Here is a 27,436-nt window from a genome sequence, read left to right on the forward strand (position 1 = left end):
GGCTGAGACAACAGTGTGACTCTGCTGCTGAGGGAGTGTTCAATGTGAGCGAGGGTTAAGAAGATTTCCTCATGGTTTAAGCATGGATTTGAGAAGTAGATGAAGGCAGGAAAGGGTTTAATCTTCATTCAGCAACGTCTGCTGTCCAGTTTCAGTCTGATGAAATGATGGAAACACAGTATCACACGTTTAGAACTGCCTTCCTCTACCAGCTCATTATTTCTCTTTCTACTCTACCATGCAAACCACATGCAAATCACTAACCCCAGTGATGATATCCTTCAGAATCACCCATCCAGTTTTAGAGTGGTGTTGAGAGATGGGTTAACCATTTCCCCTTTGATTACATCAACAGCTACTCTAGCAAAAGTGCTGTGAAACTGGAGAACCGTAGGAGAACTGCAAGCACTTCCACACAATCCAATCTACATTCATTCATGTCAAGTGGTTGGATATATATGCCTCAAATCAATGGAGCAGATTGGTGTACTTTGGGACCAGAGATCATTTATCAACCACAGAAGAGCACATTGTGGGGTGTTCCTGGTATGCAGTGGTCAGTACCTACCAAAAGAGCCGGCTACAGGGTCATTGGCACCCAAGGCTCTGACCCTTGAGGTTTGGAGTGCCTCTGAAGGTCCTCTGAAGGTGTTTTGTGGTGTCTGGCATCAGGACTGACGTTTGCAGCAGATCCTTTAATAAGTCCTGTGAGGTGGACGGGGCCTCCGTGACCATCCATAAGTTTTAGTAGGTAGTAGGTACTTTTGGTAGGTACTGTCCACTGCATACCGAGAGGGACCCCCCACAAGACCTGCTTGCTGATGTTCAGGAGATGTTCAGACCCAGTCATTGTCTAGAAAATCACAGTCTGGTCTTACGCTTGTCCATTTTTCCTGCTTCATCACCTTCATCACCTTGGTCACACCTCTTGACAGGAGATTCTGGAACCAGATCCTCAGTGTTATTTAGTGGTTTTAATGTTCTGGCTGATGAGCATCTCAGCATTAACAGTGAAGGAGGGGTGGGATTAGGGGCTGTCCATCACCTCGTCCATCACCTCGTCCATCACTGGGCAGCATTTTTCTCCTTGTCAGACACACCCAAGCTGTGCGCATGCGCCGGGTGGGATATTCACCTGAGCCACACTGCAGAGGGCGCATGCGCACAACGTGCGGCGAGCCTAACGACTCACTCAAACACACACACACACACACACTCTCTCTCTCTCTCTCTCACTCACTCACACACACCCCTCTCCTGGTGGATGCGTACCGACAGCCCTGCTGTAAAGGATTACCCTGCAGGCTGCAGACACGGTAAGGCTTTGAGTGTTCAGTCCTGATGTTTGTTTGTGTTTACACATTAATACATCCCCAGCACAGCATCACCGGCCCTAATGAGACGAGCTGGGTCTGGCTGAGTTGGGGGTCTGGCTGAGTGGGGGTCTGGCTGAGTGGGGTAGTTTGGTGTAGGCGCGTATTTCCGCGTCTTTACGCACAGCAGCAGCAGCAGCAGCACTGCTCCGGTCACCGTAAGCCGTGTAGTGCTGTTTAGCAGCTCACAGCCAGAGGTTTACTGTATATGTGGGGGGTACAGGCAGGTAAACAGCTACAGTTGTGCTCCAGATGTTGGTGGTCTATGCAGGTGTTTCATTAATCGCATTACGTCAGAGCAAACTCCTCTGGCTTAAATCAGAGAGGTGTGATATGATCCTATACCGAGCCCCTGGGGAATGATCTGTATAGATTGTGTGTGTGTGTGTGTGTGTGTGTGTGTGTGTGTGTGTGTGTGTTAATCTGCGTCAAAGCATGGGACACACTGTACAGAGTGAGGCAGGGCTGGACAGTTTTGGGCTGTAGAGGGTTGTTGGGGTTCTGGTGCTGTGTGAAGCTGGGGAGCTCAGTGCTTTTGTATTTGCAGATCAGGCCATAATGAGGCCGCGATGACGAGCTTTGATTTGAGGTGATTTACATTTATACAGGCTGAGCCATAAAGGAACCCCAAGCCTTTGTATTTGTGGAGCGCAGGCAGTTGGAGGAGGACTCCACTACAGTGTTTCAGCAAAGAACAGATAACTATGAAACATTCCCACCTCCAAAAGCCCCGTAACTCTGATTATTCTCACTGAGGTGCCTGTTTCTCATTGCTCATTTTGAGATCTCATTATTTTGATATTATCTTATTCTGTGAAATGCTGTTTCTATATTTTTTGACATAATAAATAATTCTGAGATACTATCTCACTATTTTGAGATACTATATAATTTTACATGGTTTATCATTCTGAGTTAGTAACTCATTCTGAGATACTATCTCATTATTTTTTGACATGACATGCATTTCTGAGATACTATCTCATTATTCTGAGATACTAAGTCATTTTTTATATGATATGCCATTCTGAGATATGATCATGGTCATGATGCTTAGTCATTATTTTGAGATACTATCTCATTATTCTGAGATACTAAGTCATTTTTTATATGATATGCCATTCTGAGATATGATCATGGTCATGATGCTTAGTCATTATTTTGAGATACTATCTCATTATTCTGAGATACTAAGTCATTTTTTATATGATATGCCATTCTGAGATATGATCTCTAGTCATGATGCTTAGTCATTATTTTGAGATACTATCTCTTTTTTTACATGACCTGCATATCTGAGAGACTGTCTCATTATTTTGAGATACTATCTCATTAATTACATTTTTGTTAGATTTAGATGTATGAAGCACTTTTCACTGCGAATGGTGTCTCAAAGCAGCTTTACTGAGATCCAGGTCTGAGCCTCTTTTGAGCATGCCAGGTGACAGTGGCAGGAGGGACCAAGACTCAAAAGGGGAAACATATCCTCCTCTGGTCGACACCAAAACACACGACAAGAGCAACAAAACAACGAAAACACGGAAGAGCAAGAATAACTGCGTCATCATTTTGAGATGAAACGTCATTCTGAGATATGGTGTCTGTTTTCTGATGCTTTGTCAATATTGTGAGATCTTATCTCATTGTTTTGAGATGCTATCTCACTATCTCATTATTTTGATTCACTGGATAATAGCTGAAGGGTTCCTTTAACTGTCATGTTTACTAACTAGTTTGTTATGATATCTGTGCATGTTGAAGACTTCCTGACGTCTGCAGCTCACTGGCCTCTTCTGAGGCCTTTTGCTTGGAGTCTTCAGTAAAGACATGCTGATGGACATTCTGGTTGGGTCACTGACCTGGTCAGTGAGGAATAGTCCATTCAGAAAGTCCATAACAGCCAAACGTTTCGGTAAAGGTGTGTTCATTTGCTGTCCCACTATGTAATAACACACAGCTGGTCAAGAATCAACCAAGCAGCTAACTGTCCCAATATTTGTGGTCTCCCAGAATGGGGTCTATGTTTACAAAGGGCTGTGATCATATATCTATCAACTGTTTTTACCGCTGTGTCCTACGACTGAAAACCAGTCTGAAGTTCTGGAGTCAGAACAGCAACACTGTCATCATTGTCCAAATACTTCTTGGCTGCACCCTAGGTTTATACACAGCCTGTGAATGTAACCAGCCCATGGGTGTTCTTTCTGACCTCCAGAAGCTTTTGTAGGGCTTTACTGCAGGCTCCATTGTCTTGCTGGGTCACAGCTTGTGTTGGTTTTGATGGTAATCCCCCACTAAAGCCCACCTCCACCACAGCCCCGGCCATTTCTCATGCTGGGATGAATCGGAGACAGCCTTATTCAAGAGTTTCGGAACAAAGCTCGGGAAAAAGTTTCTCCCAGGGTCAGGTCAAAAGGGGGGAGGCTGGTGGTCCTGTTTCCACATCACCGTGGAAACTGCCACTTCCAATGACCTGAGGCCATTGATGAGTGCCAGTGGCCAAGATTTGGATCCATTAGCTGATTAGGGGCTGAGCTTCAAAGATCCTGGAGAAATGGTGAATGGAAAGTGACCTCTTCATGGGTTCTTTAAGGGTTCCTTAGTAAAGGCAGTGGTTCTACATAGAGTCATGATGACTCGAAGAACCATTGAGGTGTCAGATCTGAGCTGGTTAAAGGGATCTCGATTTGCATTGGTGGAAGAACTTTTGTAGAATCCAGAGAGCCGCTGTGCTGTAGTGTGTAGAGGAGTGGAGTCTCAGCTGGTTTTGGAAATGGGTGGAAGGTGTTTACTGGCATGTTGGAGAAAAGACTGGCTGCAGCTGGTAGACCAACTCCTACTGCAAGAACAGAAACCTTCACATAACTACAGCGACCCCCCTGGAAATATGTGTAACTCAGCCTCACCCTCTCCTGGTGGCAATTCTAGACTGGGCCATTAAACAGTGATGTGGTCCTCCTGTACACCTTCTTCTGGTCTTCTAGAGTTTCCTCCTGCTGGAGGGCTGAGGTGTAAAGAAGCCTGTCAGATGGCCACCAGCCTCGCTCTTCAGTTATGTAATTGAGCACAAATCGCTGTGGGAATGTGGAAAGCAGGAGCCTGAGAGGATTGCCCCATGTGAAGGTCATGTCGCACTGGTCTCCAGATGGCAGGCGTTCGCTTGTACTCCGCTGAAGATGAGGCTACCTACTCTGCTTACACCTGAGACAGGCTTAGAAACCGGCCTCCCGACTGTATCGTACCTCCAGCCTCTCTCTATCCCCTACAGTGAAACACACTGTTTTTCTTACTGTGCCTTTACCACTGATATATGCAAATGATCTCTGTTCTGATTGGCTGTGCCTCATTCAGAAAGCCCTCATTATTGAAACAGATTTGAGAACTGCAGTATGAATAGGCGAGGCTAAAGTGCTATAGGCTGAATGGGTGGGGCTAAACTGTGTAGGGCTGAATAGGCGGAGATATGTAAATATGCTGGTTTCTGGTAAATTACAAATGGACTTTATAGACTTTGGGAGTGAACAGTGTGTCTGGACACTTTAACAGTATTTACTATGGATGTCCTGTTCTGATATAGTGGATGAAGGTGGAGGCAAATCCAGGCCTGTTTTAATGGTATCGCTGAAGCCTGCTCCAGCTCCAGCTCCAGCTCCGATCCTTTGTTTTTACCGCTGTGTTCTAGCAGAAATCCCTCAGGCGTCCTCTAGGCAACATTAACAGCCGTTATTCCCAACCTGCAGCAGCGAGGAGCGTTCTCAGAAGAGGACAGATCAGTGTAGAGTCTGCAGTGTGGAACTGATTCCCAGTGGAACACGAGTACCTGAGGTAATACCTGTGGTTCTAGAGCTCAGACTGCTCAGAATTATGGCTGGTTCAAGTTCTGCAGCACTCAAAGTCCAGTCCAGCATTTCTAAAAGCACAGGAGATGAGACAGACTGTAAATTCTGCTGATGTAAGAGAATGTGGAACCCTAATATCAGCCAGGATATGTGTAGGTGGTTCTGTAGACGAGGGAAGCTGCGGTGTGTGGCGTGTGTGTAAATGACGTGTATCCAGCACGGGGCCTGGAGTTCCCATCTCCCACAGCACAGGTTAATAAACCTCGACGGGACTGGAATGCACCAATCAGGCGCTAGCTTTCCCAGCAAGTAAACATCAGGTGTCTCCTGCTTTCCACCTGCTGTCGCTACGGCAACCCAGCTGTATTCTCTCGCTCCTATGGCTGACACTTTGTGCCGTGGCGGGTTTGCTGTCAGACGCTCGTCTGACCGTGCAAAAATAATAACCACCAGCTTGTAATTCAATCTGTAGGTCATGTTGTGTGGAGGCTGGAGGAGCTGCTCTGGAATAGTGTTCATGATATAAAGCACTTTATATTCAGCAGCGTGGTCATTCATATTTCAGCATGGCCGTTAGTCAGTGTACTATGACTCCGTTTCTCTGAGGAGTCAAACCGGCTGTTTTACTGGGGCTTTAGTGGCTGTTTATGGGTGTTCATTGACTGCCATTACCAAAGCCCAGAGAATATTATACACATAAACTCAACAAGTTATTAGTGTAAAAACTCCAACTCCAGCTCGGATTCACACACCAGTCACAGACACTAAATGGACAAAAGTATTGGGACACCTGCTCATTCACTGTTTCTTCTGAAATCAAGAGTATTAAAAGAGCTGATCCTGCTTCTGTTGGAGTAACTGTCTCTACTGTCCAGAGAAGAAGACTTTCTACTAGATTCTGGAGGAGGAGCATTGCTGTGAGGATTTGATTGACTGTATTCAGAAACAAGAGCGTTACTGAGGTCAGGATGTTGGATAATGATCTCCACCCCACCTCCAAACATACTGGATGGATCTCCACCATCATTCCAGAGAACACAGTTCTTCCACTGCTCCACAGCTCAATGCTAGGGGGCTTTATTATACCCCTCTAGTCCACGCCTGGCATTAGGCAGCATGGAGCCAATAGGTTCATGATGTTGATCTGCTCCAGAGAGTCCTATTCTATTGGCAGTACTTCTCTACTAGACAGGGGAATAGACAAGCTGTATGTGTCTATTTGCACATCTGTATCAGCAATGGGGGCAACTTAAAGTAGGTGGATGCATTGATTAGAAGGGGTGTCCACAAACATTTGGACATGTAGTGTGTAAGGCTTTTTATGAACTATAGGCCAAAAAGAAACACTTTACTGATCTGTCTTTTGTTCTCCGTCACTGTCAGGTGGTGCTTCAACTCTCTTTCCACGATCATTCTCATCTACGCTCTAAAAAGGGTTCTTTAAAGGTTCCTTGATGAAAGCAGTTGTTCTAACTGTGACAACTCAGTGAAAAGTTTGGATCCTGGAGACCTACAGACTGGTGGAAACCCATCTGTAGATGTTTCCAGATAACACCTTTTAAAGATGCTGCTTTAAGGGTTCAACTATCATCAATAATGTTTTAGTGAAAAATGTAAATCCAGCAGAGCTGAAAGCTGCAGGTCTAATCAGTCTGATCAGAGGTTTGATTGTGTTTGACTTGGTTTGTATCTTGCATTTATTTTGACCACCCCCCCTCCCCCTCCTACCACCACCACCACCACCACCGCAGTGCAGGTCAGAACAGAACAGGGGTTTCGTTCAAACTGTAGTATATGTAAGAGATTACCACCCCGTCACAGGCTGTAATTACGGGGCTGCTGTTAGATCACTGAGCGTTTAGTGCTCTTTGCTGGTTGTCAAAACAGAATTAGTGCAGACCGAACAGCTCCTCTCATCTGCGTTCAGTTTGTTCCTCTGAAACGATCCATCACTGTACAGGGGGAGGAGCCTATCCGTCTTGTTGCGTGACAGTTCTGATGACATGATGTCTTTGATCCTCCCAGCTCGATTGTTCACTTTAATCTGAGATATTTCCGCACAGTCTGACTCCGAGGGCAGGAGTAGTTAGGCCTTATTTCACTTCATTGCCTGAAAGTTTCTCAGTTACTTTTATAATTCCAAAGTTCAGAAATCACTCTTTACTGGCCTGGAGTTGACCGCCTGCTGTCAGGCTGTAACCTCGGATCTGCTGGGACTGTTTACGGCCTGTTTAAACAAGCTGGCAGCATGTGAAGACCACCCAGACAGTCTACATGAGGGCCAAGCGTGTACATCACCGCCATACCTTCTCTGAGTAAATGGTCACCCAGCCCGACCTGCTGGAAGACTGCCCGATGAGGTCCCCTCTACCTGCGTTAGACCAGCTGCCAGCTGCCAACCACCAGTCCAACCAGCAGGCTCCGCCCCCACCACCACCCATGCCAGACCAGCTGCACACCCTCCTTCCACTGCTACCTGCCTAATGACCATGTTAAACCTAAATGGACTCTTAACTATCTGCACTATTAATATCACCACTATTACCCATCATTCCTTTCACTACTCTGACCATCACTGACATGACTATATTAAGTTATTCTACACCATGATTATTATATTATGATTATGATCAGAGCAGTTCATCAGTTTAGATGGTTTGGTAACTTTTATCAATAATTTATCAATAGTTCTGATCAGAGGAGGACGGGTCGGGTCCCCCTGTGAGTCTTGGTTCCTCCCAAGGTTTCTTCCTCCAGCTCTGAGGGAGGTTCTCCTGCACTGTCGCCGTTGGGGCTCATTGGGGGTCTTTGATCCTTCATGTCTTACGTTATTTATTTTTTTCTGTCTTTTACTAATTACTGTTGTGATGACAACAGTTGTAAAAAGCAAAAAATACACACACAAAAAAATACCCAGAATACCCACCTGTTACCCACCTGTTACCCACCTGTCCTGGGTGCAGATAAATCACCACCTTTAATTGTTTATGTTTATTACTGGTTATTAATTGGATCAGAAACACCTCTAAACTCATTAGTAACTGTTGTAACTCAGACTTGAAAAGGCAGCCAGCCCAAGAATGAATCTAAAGAGATGGATGGGATACACCCTGTCACGGGTTGGTACTCGGATCAGATCAGTTGATTCTAAGCATTAAGGTACTCTGATCAGAGCTCTGTCAGACGATACACAGTATTAAGGTACTCTAATAGGATCTGTATCAGCCAGTACTCAGATGAGGATTGGTCAATACTGACCATTAAGATACTCGTATCTGATCAGTATCAGCCTGATACATTGCGTTAAAGTACTCGGATCGGATCTTGTGGGGGAGGGGGACCGAGGAGCAAAAACCTGGGACATTCTGTTTGTCATGACGTTTTCACCCGGTGTAAAGAGAAGTGCATGTTTTTAAAATAATGTAAATAAATAAACAAACAAACCGGGTTAGGGTTCTGATATGATGAGGAGGACAGACTCTCAGCAGCTTCATCTGTAGTTCGGTCACGCCTGCCCTCTCCGAGGACGAGGTGCAGTCGATATGAAAAGTCAATGGCCGACACCTGGGAGAAGATCGTTTACATTATCCTCCAAACTGTGAGCATCAGCCCAGCGCGGCGGTCCGGCGGCGGTCCGGCTGCACCACAGAGCTGTGAGCTGAGCAAGGAAGACGACGCTTCCCGCAGGTTTAGATAACAACTTACACAATCCCAGAACCTGCGTTTATTCCTCCCAGAACCTGCGTTTATTCACCCCAGAACCTGCGTTTATTCACCCCAGAACCTCCGTTTATTCCTCCCAGAACCTGCGTTTATTCACCCCAGAACCTCCGTTTATTCACCCCAGAACCTCCGTTTATTCCTCCCAGAACCTGCGTTTATTCACCCCAGAACCTGCGTTTATTCCTCCCAGAACCTGCGTTTATTCCTCCCAGAACGTCCGTTTATTCCTCCCAGAACGTCCGTTTATTCCTCCCAGAACCTGCGTTTATTCACCCCAGAACCTCCGTTTATTCCTCCCAGAACCTGCGTTTATTCCTCCCAGAACCTGCGTTTATTCACCCCAGAACCTCCGTTTATTCACCCCAGAACCTGCGTTTATTCCTCCCAGAACCTGCGTTTATTCCTCCCAGAACCTGCGTTTATTCACCCCAGAACCTCCGTTTATTCACCCCAGAACCTCCGTTTATTCACTCCAGAACCTGCGTTTATTCCTCCCAGAACCTGCGTTTATTCCTCCCAGAACCTGCGTTTATTCACCCCAGAACCTCCGTTTATTCCTCCCAGAACCTGCGTTTATTCACCCCAGAACCTGCGTTTATTCCTCCCAGAACCTGCGTTTATTCCTCCCAGAACCTGCGTTTATTCACCCCAGAACCTCCGTTTATTCCTCCCAGAACCTGCGTTTATTCACCCCAGAACCTGCGTTTATTCCTCCCAGAACCTGCGTTTATTCCTCCCAGAACCTCCGTTTATTCACCCCAGAATCTGCGTTTATTCACCCCAGAACCTCAGTTTATTCACCCCAGAACCTCAGTTTATTCCTCCCAGAACCTGCGTTTATTCACCCCAGAACCTGCGTTTATTCCTCCCAGAACCTGCGTTTATTCCTCCCAGAACCTCCGTTTATTCACCCCAGAACCTCTGTTTATTCACCCCAGAACCTGCGTTTATTCCTCCCAGAACCTGCGTTTATTCCTCCCAGAACCTCAGTTTATTCACCCCAGAACCTGCGTTTATTCACCCCAGAACCTCAGTTTATTCACCCCAGAACCTGCGTTTATTCCTCCCAGAACCTGCGTTTATTCCTCCCAGAACCTCAGTTTATTCACCCCAGAACCTGCGTTTATTCCTCCCAGAACCTGCGTTTATTCCTCCCAGAACCTGCGTTTATTCACCCCAGAACCTCCGTTTATTCTTGCAGTCAGATTAAGTACTGTCCAGTCACGGATGCCTGTGGTCGAGCCGTTAGATGCACCTTCTCTAATGACCATGAGGGATCTATGTGGAACACCGGGCTGTGACAGGCTAGCGATCGTGTGCTGGCCACCGTCCACTGCCCAGCAGCCCTGATTCAGCTGAAACACCTGCCATACCTGGTGAAGGACAGGAATGGACTGTTTTAAAGGGCAAAGGGAGGCCTGGTCAGCAGTCGCAGTAAAAGACAGGCCTGTGGTTAGTGCACAAGCCTGCTAAACTGGACAGATCGTCCTGATCTTCAGAGAGCTGCTGGAGAAGCTGTGGCTCATTCTTTCTCATTATAGTTACACATAGCAAACCACCATAGCAACCACCTAGGATACCACAGCAACACCCTAGCAATCACTAAGCAACTCCATAGCAACCTCCTAGCAGCACCATAGCACTCATCTAACATCCACTTAGCAACACCAACCACTTTGGATACCATTTAAACCATTTAGCAACACCATAGCAAACACCTGGGACACATTAGCAACACCACAGGAACCAATCAGCTACTGAGAAAACCCTGCAGCAATCACCTGGTAGACCCTAGCAACATCTTAGCTACACCATGGCAGATGCTGTAGACGTATTGATTAGTCGTTGATGTATTAATCAGTTAAAGAACTTATTGTTAGCTGCAGCTGCCCTACTTCTCTCTCTCTCTCTCTCTCTCTCTCTCTCTCTCTCTCTCTGTCTCTCTCTCGTACTCTCTCTCTCGTACTCTCTCTCTTTCTCTCTCTCTCTCTCTCTCTCTCTGTCTCTCTCGCTCATTAAGACAGCTTTATGTGGGTCAGGCGTTACTGTGTCCCACCGCTGCTCTGATAGACCCATTTCAGTACTGTTATCACCCCACTGTAGAACCGATGAGGCCTGGGAGCAGTGCAGTGTGCGGCGGGTCCACCTGAGTGTGGTACAGTGGGTGGGTGCAGCCCTGCTCTGACTGATGCTCTGTATCTCGTCACTGAAGTGGAAATGATGAAGCACTCGTTGTGCTCAGTGCAGGTGTGAGCAGCATCACTCCAGCTCTGTGATGGTGTTCCATTTACGTTGTCATCACCTCGGCAGGGTGTGAGCGAGCGGAGGGTGGGGGTGAGGTGCTGTGGAGCTGAGAAGCTGCAGACACGGTTTGAGCGAGATGATAATCACCGCCCCAGTTCTGCGAAGAGCAGGACACTGGACTCCGTATTCACCTCCCCATCTCCATACCTTTGTTCACTCAGAACTCTTTGATGTGGCCAAACTGTTGCTCGTGCAGCAACAGGCCAACTCCCATTACACAGATCCCCCCCCCAACCCACCCCCCACCATGTCATCAGCACCTGGCTGGAGCTACTGGTTGTTAGCAGCTGTGTGATGGTAGCCCTCTACAGCTGTACCCGAGGTCCAGTTATGAGGTTTATGTGGATTTAAATGTTGCAATAGTTCATAATTACACACACACACACACACACACACACACACAATGTATTGCTTAGAATTAAACAAATAAACACACTGTTTACACAAACAGCTGTAGGCTGAATGGGTGGGGCTAAACTGCTGTAGGCTGAATGGGTGGGGCTAAACTGCTGTAGGCTGAATGGGTGGGGCTAAACTGCTAGAAGCTGAATGGGTGGGGCTAAACTGCTAGAAGCTGAATGGGTGGGGCTAAACTGATGTAGGCTGAATGGGTGGGGCTAAACTGCTATAAGCTGAATGGGTGGGGCTAAACTGCTGTAGGCTGAATGGGTGGGTCTAAACTGCTGTAGGCTGAATGGGTGGGGCTAAACTGCTGTAGGCTGAATGGGTGGGGCTAAATGGGTTACCATTGTGTGATAGGGGAAGTTCTAGATAGTGGGAGGACCTTAAAATTAATATTTTTTTTAATTAAAAAGATTTTATGATTCTACAGAGTTTTTTTTGTAATGGTTTTATAAATATGTAAATAATGTTATTATTGAGATCAAAGGTCAGATCTCCTCTGATTTCAGTGTAATTTGCCTCTTTTTTGGTGATTCTTTGCTTCACAGACTCCGTTATCTTCTGATTCACTGCTGATTCCTCTGTTTTGCAGCAGCAGCTCAGTAACTGCATACGTTAGTTCATTTAAATATGAGGGAGAGGAGGAGGAGGAGGAGGAAGACTGTGCTCCTGTGAAAGTGAATCGAGGCAGAGGGTTGATAAGAATAGAAGCACATTCAGCCCAGTGTTTGCTCAGCAAAGTGGAGGCGGCCGGGCGTGGCCTGGACAGAGGAGCGCAACAGATTTGCTCAGTTCATTATGCACACATCCCCACTGCTACTCACGTCTATACGAGCCCGCCGACTACAGTCCGGCAGAGGATAAACAGCTCCCACCAGTGTCAGAGCTGCAGTTTATCTCTGATACTGGAAAAACTGACTGTGAGATGTGTATTAATATGTACACTGAAATATTAAAATACAGGACGTTTGACCAGATTTCACCAGAAGTCTGTGATCCAGTATTGTCATGATATCACGTCATGTTGTGATATTAATAATGCACTCTATAATAGTGTGTGTCCATGACTGCTGTTGGGCTGATCTGCCTCTGGTAACTCTGGTGACCTGGGAAATAAAGCCAGTGATGCTGAAACGGTGTATCCCATAGACTTACTCTGACTGGTCAGTTTCACATGACCAGTAAACACATTCAATAGACCCCCACTGTACACCACTGTACTGTACACTGTACATCCAGTCTCCAGCTGTCAGTCACAGACGCTACAGTATGAATTCAATATGGTGATTCTGATAAATGAAGAGCGCTGATTTGCTGCCGGTGTTATTAGAGCTGGGCGATATGATGATATTTTATGGTATGGTGATGAATGTAGTTATGGTGATACAGTAAGCTGTTCTGATCATATGGAGGAGACTGTTAGTGTTAATAAACACTGATCAGCTGCAGGGTTCATTACTAACAGTGTGATTAGACTGAAGGGTTCATTAGATGTTATAGAGTATAAATCACTGTGTTCAGTACAGGAGAGGGTCTGATAGTAGATGTCGTATAAATATTGTGATCTAGTATTGTTACCATATCTCCCAGGCAATTAAAGAGCAGTTCAGTGAAGAATCAGAGGATCAGTTTGGATCTCTGACCCCAGATTCAGCCGATCAGCCGTGTTTGAGATCTGACGTGTCCTTCTTCAGTTTCCAAAAGGAGATGCTAGGCTAACACTGCTAACAAACACTGGACTGTCACAAGCTTACTCGTCTCTGTAGACACGCCCCCAAACCATGCATTAGCTTCATCAATTCTGCAGTATGCAAATGAGTCTCTACACACGTCTGTAAGTGTTTTACTGTGTTGTTGAGCGTCCTGATCAGTAATAGAGCCTGCAGGCCAGTGTGCATCACACATATAACTTCACTAATGTGATTTAACATACTGGGAAATATGTACTGCAAAATACACTACTGCCTCAGAGCGATGCCATGGAAAAGTGGTCCTCCACAGAACCCTGTCTGAACAAGATAAGAAGAATCATCATGTAATGATCAACCAAATGAATAGATGTTATTGACCTTTACATTATATTTACATCACACTCACCCATGCCACTAACCCCTGCAAGGTTCAGCCGTCACCCTTCATTTGGTCCATACTGTGCAGCTGTAGTATCTGCTTCAGTTGACCTCTCCTCTCTGATTAAATAATGACGAGAAGCTGATGATGAAGCTCCAGCAGAGTAAACCTGAAGACTTTAACAAAGAGCCCAGTCTGATCTGATGATTGTGAGGCTTCTTATGAGAACAGTTGGCCTCAGTGTGAAAAGGGAAGTGTTAAAGAACGCTCCTCACCACGGAGAGAAGCTGTGAACGCTTGTGCAGGCCTCGCCTCTTCAGAAGGTCTGGAGTTGCCTGAATCACCTATTATTGTATGACTACATCTACCCATGGATCAGTGCCTGTTACTCAGTGTTTCAGTGTGTTTCTGCACTTTTGACCAACAGCTACATTATATGGACAAAAGTATTGAGACACCTGCACATTCCTCCTACAGGAGCTTTTATAAGACGTCCCATTCTAAACCCATAGACCTTAATCTGGAGTCGGCCCCCCTTTACTCTAAGCTCTACCAGCAGCAGCAGGTCTGGAGCTCTGCTGCAGTTACTGAGTCAGTTGGAGGCTTTTCTGCACTCTGCTCTGAGCTCAGCACTCGGCCCTGACCCCACTTTGTAACTTTACGTGGTCTGACAGACACTCTGTGGACACTGAGCTGCTCTCTGTGAGCTGTTCCTCCTAAACTCTTCCACTGTTCAATAATAACACCACTCACAGCTGATGGAGGAAGATCTAGGAGGGAGGAGATTTCCCCAGCTGACTTGTTGTAGTTGGTGCAGCGGTGTCTCCTATTACATACAGAACCACGCTGGAGCTCAGTGAGCTCTTCAGAACCTCCCGTTCTTTCACTGATGTGTGGAAGAAAGACAGACTGCAGGACTAGAGGCTGGAGTTTATACAGCTGTGGCTGAATGAGAGACTGAATGAAACACTTAAATTCAGTGATTAAGAGGTGTGTCCCAATACTTTTGTCAATATACTGTAGTTCTTCTCGGACTGTCCCCAGTCAGGACTCACTTTAACTGGAGAGTTTCTTTATGTGTGTGTGTATTTTTGTCTTTAGCGTAGCAGCAGGTTGTGAAGGCCAGGCCAGGATGGTTATTTAAGCTCACCTACTGTCCAGGAATGTACGCATTCATAATGCATCTCCATCGCTCTGAACATGTTGCAGGTTGGGTAATAAATATTGCATGTGTCGGAAGAAGCTTACATAAGCCTGGTCCCAAATCTGATGACTTTACCCCCAAAGCACACCAGAGGGTTCATATCCTGAAGTAGACTGAGGGTTGTGTCTAGGAGAGCATTTCTTCACCTGAAGGGCCTCAAATCATGCTCAGGTAAGATCCAGGACTGATCTCAGACCAGTACAGAGAGGCTTGTGAAGGCCAAGGAAGGATGTTGACTTCCACCGCTCTGAGCTATAACGGATCACTCAGAACATCTTGCACTTTAGGTACAGAATCCTGAACAGATTTCTACCCTGCCCTCAGACTACACTCCCGGGTTCAGGGGTTCTTCAGGGGAGACAGTGTTGCTACGCAGAACCGTGACGGCTCAAAGAACCACCTGGATGTTTACAGGGCTCTGTCTCTATAAAGCACCAGACAGCGGTTTCCACTCTTAGTACCCACTTCCTTCCACGTCCTTCTTCCTGGATGGTTCCTCTGCGGTTCTTGGCTTGTGATGTAATGGTGATGCTTCAAGATCTCATTTTCAGCAGTGATTCTTCTGACATGGGTCAGAGGGAACTTTCATTAGTCCACTCCCAAATCTTCTGAACTCACCCTCAAGCTGCATGACCCAAACTTCTTCTCCTCGGCGAACTGTTGCTTCACCTGCAGGTTCTCAAATATTGCCTAGCTAGAAAATAGAACCGATCAGGTCCGTAAAAAGAGTCTGTAAATCCCTTTCTGGTCACTCGACGGTCCGGTCTTTCATTTGGGTCACGAAAACAGATTAATTGACCAAAGATTCAGCCAGGTCCCCGCTGAGACATTAATGCCCCAATCTCCTTAAGCATTTCCTAATCTTCTGTGTTTCCTCAAGTCTAACAGGACCTCTAATAAAGCCCTTTTGTTTTAGTCGTGCTGGACATGGGTCGCACCGAATGTTCAGCAGCAGAGGATTATGGGTCTACTGTGTCGGTTTAAGGCCTTTGGCTGCGCCTGCCAGGCATATTAGATATCACGCTCCACTCAAACATGGTGGCAGAGGTGGCAACGGACACCACTGGAGCTGATTTTGCTCTCGGGTGAGGATAGGGTTACATAAGTCCTGACCTGTGACACACAGCAATAGATGTGAGTGTGTGTGTGTGTGTGTGTGTGTGTGTGTGTGTGTGTGTGTGTGTGTGTGCAGTCCTGACTGTGCAATTAAAGAAAAATGGTGGTAATCAACACTCAGCATCTAAGCATGGGCAGTAGCACGTCTTTCTGCAGGACAGGTTCCAGGTCAGGATTAAGACTAGGCTTGTCTATTTAAAAAGCTGATCAGAACCGTAAGTGTTTACATGTTCATAAAAAACAATAAACCAAAGCTGTTTGGAATTCTCCAACTCCTGATTTGGCTGATCTGAACACTCAAGACAACCAGAACCAGCTTGTCTTTTTATCCTTTTAATGATGATTTGTGTGTATTCTGGTGGGCCGTCGTGTTCTTACACACAGCTGAGATAAGAGAGATTAAATGTGGTTGGTGTGGCGCAACAGATAACACCACTACCTGCCACGGAGCTACCACACCATGTGGGAGACTGGGGTTCGATTCCCGGGCTGGGTGACTATGCTGCGCTACACCAATAAGAGTCCTTGGGTAAGACTCCTGACACTACACTGACCCACCTCTGTAATATGAGTAACCTTGTAAGTCGCTCTGGATAAGATAAATGTAAATGTAAATGATTTGATTAGATGCCTACAGAACTGTTTATGTACTAACATTTGGCACATTTTATTATTACACAAGTGATTCACTTAAATATGTTGTTCTTTATACTGGGCCAGACTCTACCTCTCCTGTAAAGCTCTCATTGTAGAGATACAGCTCTATTCTCAGCTGTAGATTGTGAAATATGGAACCTTCTGAACTTTCAATGGAAGTCAATGTAAAATGGTTCATTCCTGGTCATTTTGGAGCTTTTCTATTAGTCTATTTATTGGTGTTCATAAGCCGCTAAACTAGTGATTTGTGTGACAGTGTTGATGTAAACAGCAGAAACTGACCAGAGCTTTTCTTAAACACTGTAAATATTAATTAGCCACTTATAATAACCTCATAATTCAACACTGAAGCACTGAAGCACATTTAAGGAACAGTCTGTTCTGCGTAACAGCAGCAACCTAAAAACCAGTGCAGTTGGTAATGAAGTACTGTGGCTTTATGGATGAGATCCGGGGGGCAGGGGCCCACTGCTCCTAGTTAAAAAGTCTGAAAACAGGAAGGTGTGGATTAATGTGGGCTGAAAACAAGAGCGAGAGAGTCGCCACTGCGTCAACCGGGACTGCAAGTCCTGGACCATCTGTCATCCTGTAACCATGCTTTCTTTGCTCTGTTTGCTCTGAAGGTCTCCATTTCAGATTGCAGTGAATCAGAGATATTGCTGCCTTTTGTATCTCCAGCGTTTGGTTGCCACAGGAGCCCAGAGGCAGCCGTGTCTCCAGCGCCGGGCCTGATAAAGTATGACGAGAGCTGAACCCACTCCAGCTTTATTTGTTCAAACCTTAGGCGGAGCACTTAGCAGAATGAGTGCCGTTCAGGGTTTGAGGATTAATCGATTATTTTAAGCCAAACCTGAAGACGCTGAAGGATTCGTGGAGGTAAACAAAGGTGACCTCAGTCCGAGGAGATTTGATGTGGGCTGTAATTTGGCTCTGCTGCTGCAGTTTGGCAGGATTCAGGAGAACTCACTCTTAAGACCTGAACAAACGGCAATTTCTGAGAGCGAAGCAGAGCAATTAGTTTGCTGGAATGTAGGCCGGAAAACGTGGACAGGTGACCAGTGGCTCGAGTGAGTGTGTGTGAGTGTGTGTGAGTGTGTGTATGTGTGTGTGTACATATGCATGTGTTTGAGAAAGCTTTGCATTGTTCCTCTGGAGGAATAACAGCCAAATCAGTCCCTCTGTGAGGGGAGCAGGTTAGTCCTGACTGAGTCTTCCCTGTCCTTTACAGGATTCAGTCAAATACAGTAGAAAGACTTTAGTCTGAGACTAAACCAGGGCTTTAGTAGTTGTCTAAGACTAAACCAGGACTTTCATTGTTGAGTCTGAGACTAAACCAAGACTTTATTTGTTAAATCTGAGACTAAACCAAGACTTTAGTAGTTGAGTCTAGAGTACAGATTTATTTCCACATGTTGGTGTCTAGAACAGGACCATGAGCGAGTCCAGCAGTGGAGATCTCTGGGCAGTTGCTTGCTCAGCAGTATGAAGGCTGTTGTGGTTCTGAAGGGTTCTCCGTTCTTCAATATGTTAAATGGGCAGTCCGTGGTCATCAGCCGGGTACTGTAGATGCAGCAGGTTCAGCTGAGGAACGTTGGAGCTCTCAGCTTTTCTCACATGATTTATTGAAGCCAGTCACATGACTCCGGTTCCAGCTCTTTGTTGCTAAAGAGAAGCTCCCTCACCCCAGTCCTATTGTCTTATTGACAAAGTGCCAAAGTCTTAAAACCCAAAGACTAATCCATTGTGTGGGAGAAGGGCAGACACCACTAACTGTTCTCCTTCAGGCAACAAATGATACTCTCCTGCAGATCCCGCCCCCAGCTGTGTTTGGACACAGGGAAGGGGGCGGGGCAGTCTGGCCAGGTTCCGTATAGCACAGATTAAGAGCAGGGTCCAAACTACTGCGGGATAAATGACAACATGGGTTTTAGGAGCTAAACAGGTTCAGTTGGACTTACTTAGTGTCATCTGCACATCTGCTTAGCAGTTGGACACACCTATCTCCAGATGAGGACTGTTTTTACACCTTAAAACTATCTGTGTTCATAGGGAGTGTGTGTGATGACGGAGGTATATATATATGTAGATATAGGTTGGACCTACTAGGGTTATGAGATGTATTTTCTCCATAGGTGTGTGTGTGTGTGTGTGTGTGTGTGTGTGTGTGAAGAGTCCGAGTGGCAGCCGGGAGATGGGAAGATGGTCAGACACACCTGTCATTTAAAATAACGGCTTGTGGAACAATGGCCTTTGTACTGAAGGTGATCTCAAAGGATGTCTTGGTGAACTCAATACTCAGCCTTTACTGTTAGCTTCATTCACACGAGTCTGTTTCCTCAGGCTAGGCCTCGACCCCCCCAAACACCCCCACCCACCCCCCCACAGACCCCGACAGCCTGCTTTAATTCATGGGCTACAGTTTCATTCAGGAAAGCAGCGCATTACAAGAAATCCAGTCTAGTAGTGCGGATAGACCTGGCTCCCACTAAGGAGTTGGCTGGTTGATCAAAAGACTTGATCTTCAAATATTGACGTCAACCATTTATAAATGATCGTTGTTGTTTTTATCAAACTTAAAGAATTTTTAACTCATTTACATAAAATACAGACAAGAATTCATTAATGACATTAGAATGGAGCGCCGGTCTAAGTGTAAGTGTCTAACTGGCTCTGTCATCAGGAGCTCCCATGTTTAAGCTCTGGGGATACCACAGTCATACGTCAGAGCAGGACTGTCCTCCTTCCCCCATCACTCAGCGCAGGCGTTCCGTTAGCTGACCTAACAGAATTAGCAGTTAGCGTCTCCTCCAAAGCGTGCTGAGCTCCAGTGGTGGTGTGTTATCGGCAGTTTGAGAAGATGTGGTGGAGCTTCTTCACGAGTCTTGGAGTAAAACTGTGCTGGCCTTCATCCTTCCAGTGTGGGCAGCATCATGTCATGGGGAGGCCTCGATAGTGGGGATGACTAAACTGGGGAGACATTTGGGAATGAAGTACATTTTAATAAATGAAATTAATTTCCAGTCAAAGACTCTGAAATGAACTGATCTGAAATGTTATAAATGTTTAATTAGGAGTTATAGAGATGACCTGTCCGATGAAGTCTGGAGTTGCTCCATTGACTCCTCATTTTGACTGAATGGAAATGTTTGGATTAATTAAATGAAATATTAAGTTATTAAAAGTGTGTATTGGTTTGAGTGAACTGTGCTATTATTATCTGTGTGAATAAGAAAAGGCTGCTCTGCAGATCCTGAGCGTGATCTCTGGGCTGGGCTGGGCTGGTGGTCATGCAGTACAGGGGTCTGAATGTCATTAGGGATGATGGTATCAGATCCACTTATTCTGAACTGCATTAAAGCCTTTCACGATTCTGACATCAGGCTTATCACGCTGTAGAACTGAGCCTCATAATCTGGACTGAATCAGTCCGGCTGGGCTCAGTAAGGGTGGGCTCTTCTCCAGGGAGCGCGTGACATTGCAGCAAAGACGATGCTGAGGGCTTGCCTCTGTGTTAACCCTCTCCTCTCCATATCAGGATCCTATGGAGAGCAGAGTAATCTCTCAGTGAAATCACACACAGCGTGTCCTGAAGTGCCGTATGTGGACACCTGCTGACCCAGCGTGTCCTCCGGGGTCAGGGCTATTAGCCGGGGGTTTGTCCCCCTTTACTGCAGTAACAGCCTCCACTCTTCTGGGAAAGCTTTACACTAGATGTTGGAACATTGCTGTGAGAAGATTTGATTGCATTTATTCCTGCATTCATCAGCGAGGTCGGGTACACTGGATGATGTTCTGGCACTCCAGCTCCATTATTATCCATCCTTATGGATGTAAACACTGATGATGTGTAAAGTTCTGGATTTATATAATGAGAATTGTTGATGTATAATTTTATGATTTTATATTTATTAGCTGCTTCCTGCATGTTTTACTGCTTTGTATTGTAACTAGGTGTTGAGTTAGCTCAGAGCTAACATATTGCCTTATGGCTAAAGTGATAGATTGGGACACTAAAGCCCAGCTTTTGTTTCAGATATATGATGAGTTTTATAAGTTAGACACTCTAATAAACTGAGATGGAAATAATTAGCATATCAGCCTGAGGGACGTTTTCAGCCGCTCCTGATTTCTGCTCCACCTCTCTCTCAGTGCTGTGTAGATCCAGTGATTGTGTTCTCCATGACATCACCTGAGCTTCCTCTCTCCTCAGCCCACTCACTGCCATCTGCCCGTGTCCTGTTGGGGTATCGCGTCACCTGTTTAGGCCATTCCCCGAAAAGCGATGCCTTCAAACCAGCTGCTAAACTTAAGCATAAGACATCTCAGCAGTTCTGAACGAGCGGAGGTTCGTCCTCTTCAGCCTGTTCATTAATTATTATGGGCCACGGCAAACTCATCACGAGTGGTACGGAACCGGAGGCTCTACGTTACGTGAGAGACTTTAATAAGTAAAACCCTTCAGGATCAAATGAGCCGCGGGCTCTCAGAGGGCAGGGCGGATTTTCTGGACTCTGGTCAACAGATTCAGTGTGGGCTCGGTTTGAGAAGTTCCAGAATGGTCCTGTATCTTCCGTTTGAAGGTGGTGGTTTGACCAGAGCTCACAGCTGGAAGGTCCATGGTGTTGAAAAGAGCTTTCAGGCTTCAAAGCTGCTCCTGCTGTTTTCAGCTCTGCTATGAACCACATTACTTCCAGTCCTTGTTTCATAGAGAACAGTGAGCGGCGGGATTACTGAACACCTCCACATGCTGAGGAGATGATGAGGAGATGATGAAGGCCATGCTAACCTTCTGCCTGAGAGCTTCCATTAGTTGATAGCTATGTTAGCATCATAGCTTCAGAACTGGAGAACTGAGGCAGGAAGCTTTCAGCATGCCATAGCTGGAGGGTACGATTGTGTTCACTTTGGGCTGAACCATCACTTAGAGCAGAAGGAAGGTTGGCTCTGTAGGGTCTGATTGACTACCTGGCTCTAATTTACATAAGATGACATGACATGCGGTTCAGTCACGTGACTCTACAGCTCATGCAGAAAATTAAATCATTTTGTCCACTGTTGTTCAAAAAAGTTAAAATATCTTGTCAAATTAATATTTTCATCATTTGTATATTTATGAATGCATTACAGTGTAGATACATGAGGAAATACCCTGTAGTGTCTACTTTATACTACTCATACCTGCACTGTTTATTATATAGTAATATATGAATTATTATCCAATAATAAACAGTGAAGGTATGGGTAGTATGCAGTAGACACTACAGGGTATTACTTATTAGTAGTAGTAGTATGTATGTATTGTTATACTATAATGATCTATTAACACTCTGTGATGTGATGCAGGCGGGTAGTATAGTGTTTAAACAGTCTGAGCATGATGTTTTACTCCTCTTAAAAAATATTTAAACCCAGCTTTCAGAGTGAAGAAATATTAAATCTGGATTGGTATTGGATGATACTCAGACTTATATCAGTATCAGAAAAGAAAAGGTGATATGGAGCCATCTGTAATGTCAGGGTTGGTCTCACTGTTCCAATATGAGGTAAATTATTTTATTCAACATTGATTCTAAACTTTTGAATGGGAGCAGATTTTCACACACACACACACACACACACACACACACACATATATATGCATAATGTGTATGCAAAGAGTATATATGCAAAAGTTTGGGCAACACTGGTGGATTTACACGTGTTGATTATATAATTTAACAGTAATATAATTACTGTATTAACAGCTCTAGAACATCCAGAAGTGTGTCTCACTTCTAATCTGTAAACTTGTAAAGTTGCTGCTTTACAGACAGCAGTGATCAGGTGTCTCAACCCCTCACTGTATCCAGCGTTCATATGGATAGTGTCTGCTCTCCCCCTGCGAGCCTCAGAGCGCTTCAGCGCAGCGTCAGTTTGGGTGGGACGGGAGTGTCGGGCTATCTGGTGTTTTCTACCATGGCTGATAAGACAGGAGCTGAGGGCTAGCCTGCAGAGAGGAGCGTATATCAGCTGTGACAGTTCTGTGGAAGACGAAACCCGAAGCCTTACGACAGGAGCCATTGCCCACGCATTGTCACTGACACAAAGACTCCCACATCAAAAGGAGGAGTGGACGAGGCCCAGCTCTCACAGTGGACATGTGGAAGTGCGGCTGGTTACAGCGCTGCTGCTGTCAGTGATTCGGGTATTCAGGCTGGTTGTTTGGTTATGATCCCATATTGACCTCTGTTTACTAATGTAAGGAACAGAAAGTGCTAATGCTGAAGCTTCACAGTCAAACCCTGTGTGATGTAGCTTAGCTTTAGCATTAGTGAGCTGTGATTATGTTAAGCAGTGCTCTTTAGGACGTTAACAGTGGATGGGTGTATTAATAGGACATAGATAACTTGTGTATGTTGGTTTGGTGAATATCGTGATTGGGCTATACTGAAGAAACTGTGGCTGATGAGACTGTTGTAAACCCGGCCGACGTCTAGCAGCGACCCTACTTTATATTCTGAGATGATCTCAGGTTACAGAGAAACACCTCAAACAGGTTCCAGCTACATCCTGACCACCCTTTCTGCAGTCTTTGGTGGAGCCGGGAATGTGTGAAACTGCTAATGTGGAACAGCTGCTCTCGTAGGTGCTGATTGGTTGGTGTCATGTCTCCCTGACAACCTCTCTGTAGCCCATGTTTGGTGTGATGCAATACATTTGCATATTCAAATGAGGAATGTGGACATAGGTTGTGTCCCTTATGCAAAACACCTAGACGATGTTAGCAGTGTCACACAAACTGCAGCTGATGAGTGATTTATAGCTTTTTCTTTTTTTGAGAGTGTCTACCTGTAATTAACTCTATATAACATTAGAATAATCCCAAATAAACATAAAGTCAGCGGTCAGTGAGTGTCTACCTGTAATTAACTCTATATAACATTAGAATAAACCCAAATAAACATAAAGTCAGCAGTCAGTGAGTGTCTACCTGTAATTAACTCTATATAACATTAGAATAAACCCTAATAAATATAAAGTCAGGGGTCAGTGAGAGTGTCTACCTGTAATTAACTCTATATAACATTAGAATAATCCCAAATAAACATAAAGTCAGCGGTCAGTGAGTGTCTACCTGTAATTAACTCTATATAACATTAGAATAAACCCAAATAAACATAAAGTCAGCAGTCAGTGAGTGTCTACCTGTAATTAACTCTATATAACATTAGAATAAACCCTAATAAACATAAAGTCAGAGGTCAGTGAGAGCGTCTACCTGTAATTAACTCTATATAACATTAGAATAAACCCACATAAACATAAGGTCAGTGGTCAGTGAGAGTGTCTACCTGTAATGAACTCTATATAGCTATAAGGCAGTGGTCAGAATGCTCTGTTGGTCAGTAAAGTTAGAGATATGCTGGTTAGTAGATCACAGGTCTGGGTGCTGATCTTCTCTGTGAACTCCAGACTCTATATGGATGTTCAGTTCCAGCAGCAGCAGCAGCAGCAGCAGCAGCTCTCCTGATCTCCTGTAATGAAGGGCTGGTTAGATAGACTAGGTGCTGGGTGGGAGCTGGGAGTACTGGGCGTAATTCTGTTACAGAAGCATGGTGTTTTCTATGATTGCTGTATTTTGAGCAGGACTAGAAGGATTAACAGGAAGTGATCAGTTATATAAATGTGTTTCAGCTCTGATGAACAGCTGGTGTTGTATTATGCTGCCAGTTTAATAATGCCTTATATAACGAGTTCAGAATGAATGGAAATTACTGATCATTTCTGACGTTGAGTTGTTGGTGTTGCGAGAAGCAGGACTCTCTGGGAGGTTTGTTTCTTGTAGAAGTTTGATGAGTGGGGATCTGACTCGCCTGTCGGCGGCGTTCTTTCAGTGATTTAATGCCGTCTCCCACTGCAGCCTTTTCCCCTGCCCACAGCCAGGCCTCTGTCAAAGTCTATCCGCTCCCGTTTTCACCTCATTTTAATCATTCCAGGATTCCTCGCATGATTGCACTGGAATAATTCTGTTTTCTCTCTGTGCTTTCGTTCCTCCTGCAGCGCCGGAGTGCCGGCCTTTGACCTCTCTACAGTGGGCGGAAGCCAGGAAGGATCGGCGGGCAGTGTGGGTCGAGCCAGGAGGAGTGGTGACAGGTGGACCGGAGTGTGAGGGGACTTTGGAATACCTGGGGCTAATTCCTGAGCCAGTTGACAGGAAAGGGCCTGACCTTGTACCTCCGTTTTTCGGCCGTGGCTGAGTCATCTCATGTATATTCAACAGAATAACGTACTGATGGAAGGAGAGACGGCTATTAAATGAAGACTGTAGTAATATCCCAGTGTGACAGCCGGTGTAGAGCTGGTGTACGAGGTGATACACACCTGATTTATTGATTTCTCTTTACATTTTACACCTAAATATTTTTTAGTTGTATTTTGACTCACAGATTGAGTTGCCCAACTTAAACTGTATGGATTTGTCCACATTCTCTAAGGCCTTCAAGGTTCTGTGCTATATGCCCAGTCAAATAACTAAAATTTAGCTAACAGTTCACAAGCTAATGCACTATTCTTTTGTGTTTTGTAATCTGTACAAGTTCCACATTAACCGTACAAACACTAAGATGAGCTCAGATATCCATACCTTCCAATAGACAAGGCCATCCCTAAGCAGGACATCATATAAGTGGAAGAAGATGCCCCCCTCGGTCAGCTAGCTTCTCAAACCCAAGCACTCAGAGGGTCTTCAAACCCTACTGTGAACCCTGGCCACCCCGAACCAGCTCCACCCTCGTCGCCCTCTGTGGCCCTTGTGGCCTCTGTGACGACCACCATGGCGAGTGGGATGGCTGCCATGGACCCAGCAAGCGAGTATCCCAGTCCTGACCCTCCTAGAGACTCTTACCAAGATCCGGACCGCCTTCTCACCCACAGTTCTGGTCCAAACCCAACACTTGGACCTCCACCCGCCCCTCCACTTCCACCACCGCCTCCTCCGCCTCCACCGCAGACTGTAAGCCAGCCAGGACAACCGCATGCTTCTCGCAAGAAGCGGAGGGTTCGCAGCTTCTACTGGAAGCCCATTCCAGAGGAGAAGGTCCGCGGCAAGCCCAACATATGGACTCTGGCGGTCAGGCAGCAGCAGTACCAGATCGATGTGAGGACCGTGGAAGAGCTGTTTGGCCAGCAAGAGGAAGTGCGGAACCCAGTGCCCAGCGGGCATCCCAGGTCTGGGAGACCTCGGAGCTCCTTCAAGGAGAGCAAGGACGAGGTGAGTGTGTCAGGGGTTGGCTGAGTTGAGCTGAGTTTGATGTTTAGGAAGTTAAACTGAACTTGCTAAATGTACCATATATGGACAAAAGTATTTGGACACCTGCTCATTCGTTCATTTATTGTTTTTTTCTGAAATCAAGAGTATTAAAAGAGCTGATTCTGCTTCTGTTGGAGTAACTGTCTCTACTGTCCAGAGAAGAAGACATTCTATAAGATTTAGGAGGAGGAGCATTGCTGTGAGGATTTGATTGCATTCAGCAAAAAGAGTGTTAGTGAGGTCAAGATGTTAGATGGATGATCACCCACCTCATCAACCCCACCACATCCCAATAGTACTGGATGGAGCTCCTCCATCATCATTCCAGAGAACACAGTTCCTCCACTGCTCCACAGCTCCTCAATGTTGGGGGGCTTTATACCCCTCTAGCCCACGCCTGGCATTAGGCAGCATGGAGCCAATAGGGTTATGAAGTTGATCCGCTCCAGAGAGTCCTATTCTATTGGCAGTACTTCTTCTCTACAGGCACTAGACAAGCTGTGTGTGCATTTGCACATCTGTGTCAGCAATGAGTGCAGCTTATGCATTCTCTGCCCACGGGTGGTTATGGATCACCAGTGATCAAACTCCTTCTGATGGCCTGATTCTTTCCATTGTAAGATCTAGACCCAGAAACACTGAGACTGTTGGATTCCAGACCCCGTGATACAGCCTGTTCCAGTGCTGGGAACCGCTGGGTGCTGAGTCTTAGCTTGTCAGTAATCTACAGGGACAGGGCACTCATGGGGTTGAGTCCAGCAGGTGCTGGTGTTATGTTTCTGTCTCCAGGGGATGTTGGTGTCCTGTTATTGTATTCATCATCCGTCAGTTGAAAGCGTAGGTTGCATGGATGTGTGTGCAGATATAGTCAATGAGAGCCAGAGCTGAGGACATTTCTAAAAGGAAGCATTTCCCCCAGTCTCCCAGAACAGGATCTACACAGTGGTCAGAATCACTGAGGTAACGGTGGTGAGGGAGCAGTTCTTCCAGCTGATGGGACATCACAGCCATAAAAGTTACCAGGCAGATGTGTATCAGTGAGCGTGTGTATTTATTCATTTATGAGCCATTATAAGCCATACAGTTACGACCACAGGGTTTATTATAGTGTTCACTTTATTACACACCATTCTGACCGCTTTTCCCCCCGTTTAAACCCCGCGTTCATTCTGTATCAGGGGTTTCTGACTGATTTCATAATTACTAAGTTTAATCTGATACTCTGGTTCAGATGACTACAGTTCTATATGAATTATATACTGTAGGTAACTTTATTACAGACTATTATTGTTTTAAAAATTAAAATGAATCATATTATACTAATGCTAATATTACATTTTTATCTATAATTTTAAAATGTAACATTATTATGAACATAATACACAATATACATAACAGCATAATATATATTTATATAGTCTTATATTCCTGCTATATGGGCATGTAAATATATATATGT

At 45.4% G+C, this 27,436-nt stretch overlaps 1 protein-coding gene across 2 annotated transcripts in view; it reads left to right on the plus strand.

The window, feature by feature from the left end:
* The first annotated feature begins 1,211 nt into the window (after positions 1-1,211).
* Positions 1,212-27,436, plus strand: part of fhdc1 (FH2 domain containing 1) — a 40,527-nt gene continuing 14,302 nt past the window's right edge. Inside the window, exons 1-2 of one of the 2 annotated variants that reach the window (XM_072670413.1) lie at positions 1,212-1,316; positions 24,729-25,938. In XM_072670413.1, the coding sequence (XP_072526514.1) occupies positions 25,501-25,938 (438 nt within the window). In that variant the 5' untranslated portion in view covers positions 1,212-1,316; positions 24,729-25,500. Of the gene's footprint in view, positions 1,317-22,780; positions 22,860-24,728; positions 25,939-27,436 lie in introns of those variants that run through there. The other variant, XM_072670414.1, reaches the window with a different exon arrangement.

The sequence above is a fragment of the Salminus brasiliensis genome, chromosome 24 (assembly GCF_030463535.1).
Source record: "Salminus brasiliensis chromosome 24, fSalBra1.hap2, whole genome shotgun sequence".
Lineage (NCBI taxonomy): Eukaryota > Metazoa > Chordata > Actinopteri > Characiformes > Bryconidae > Salminus > Salminus brasiliensis.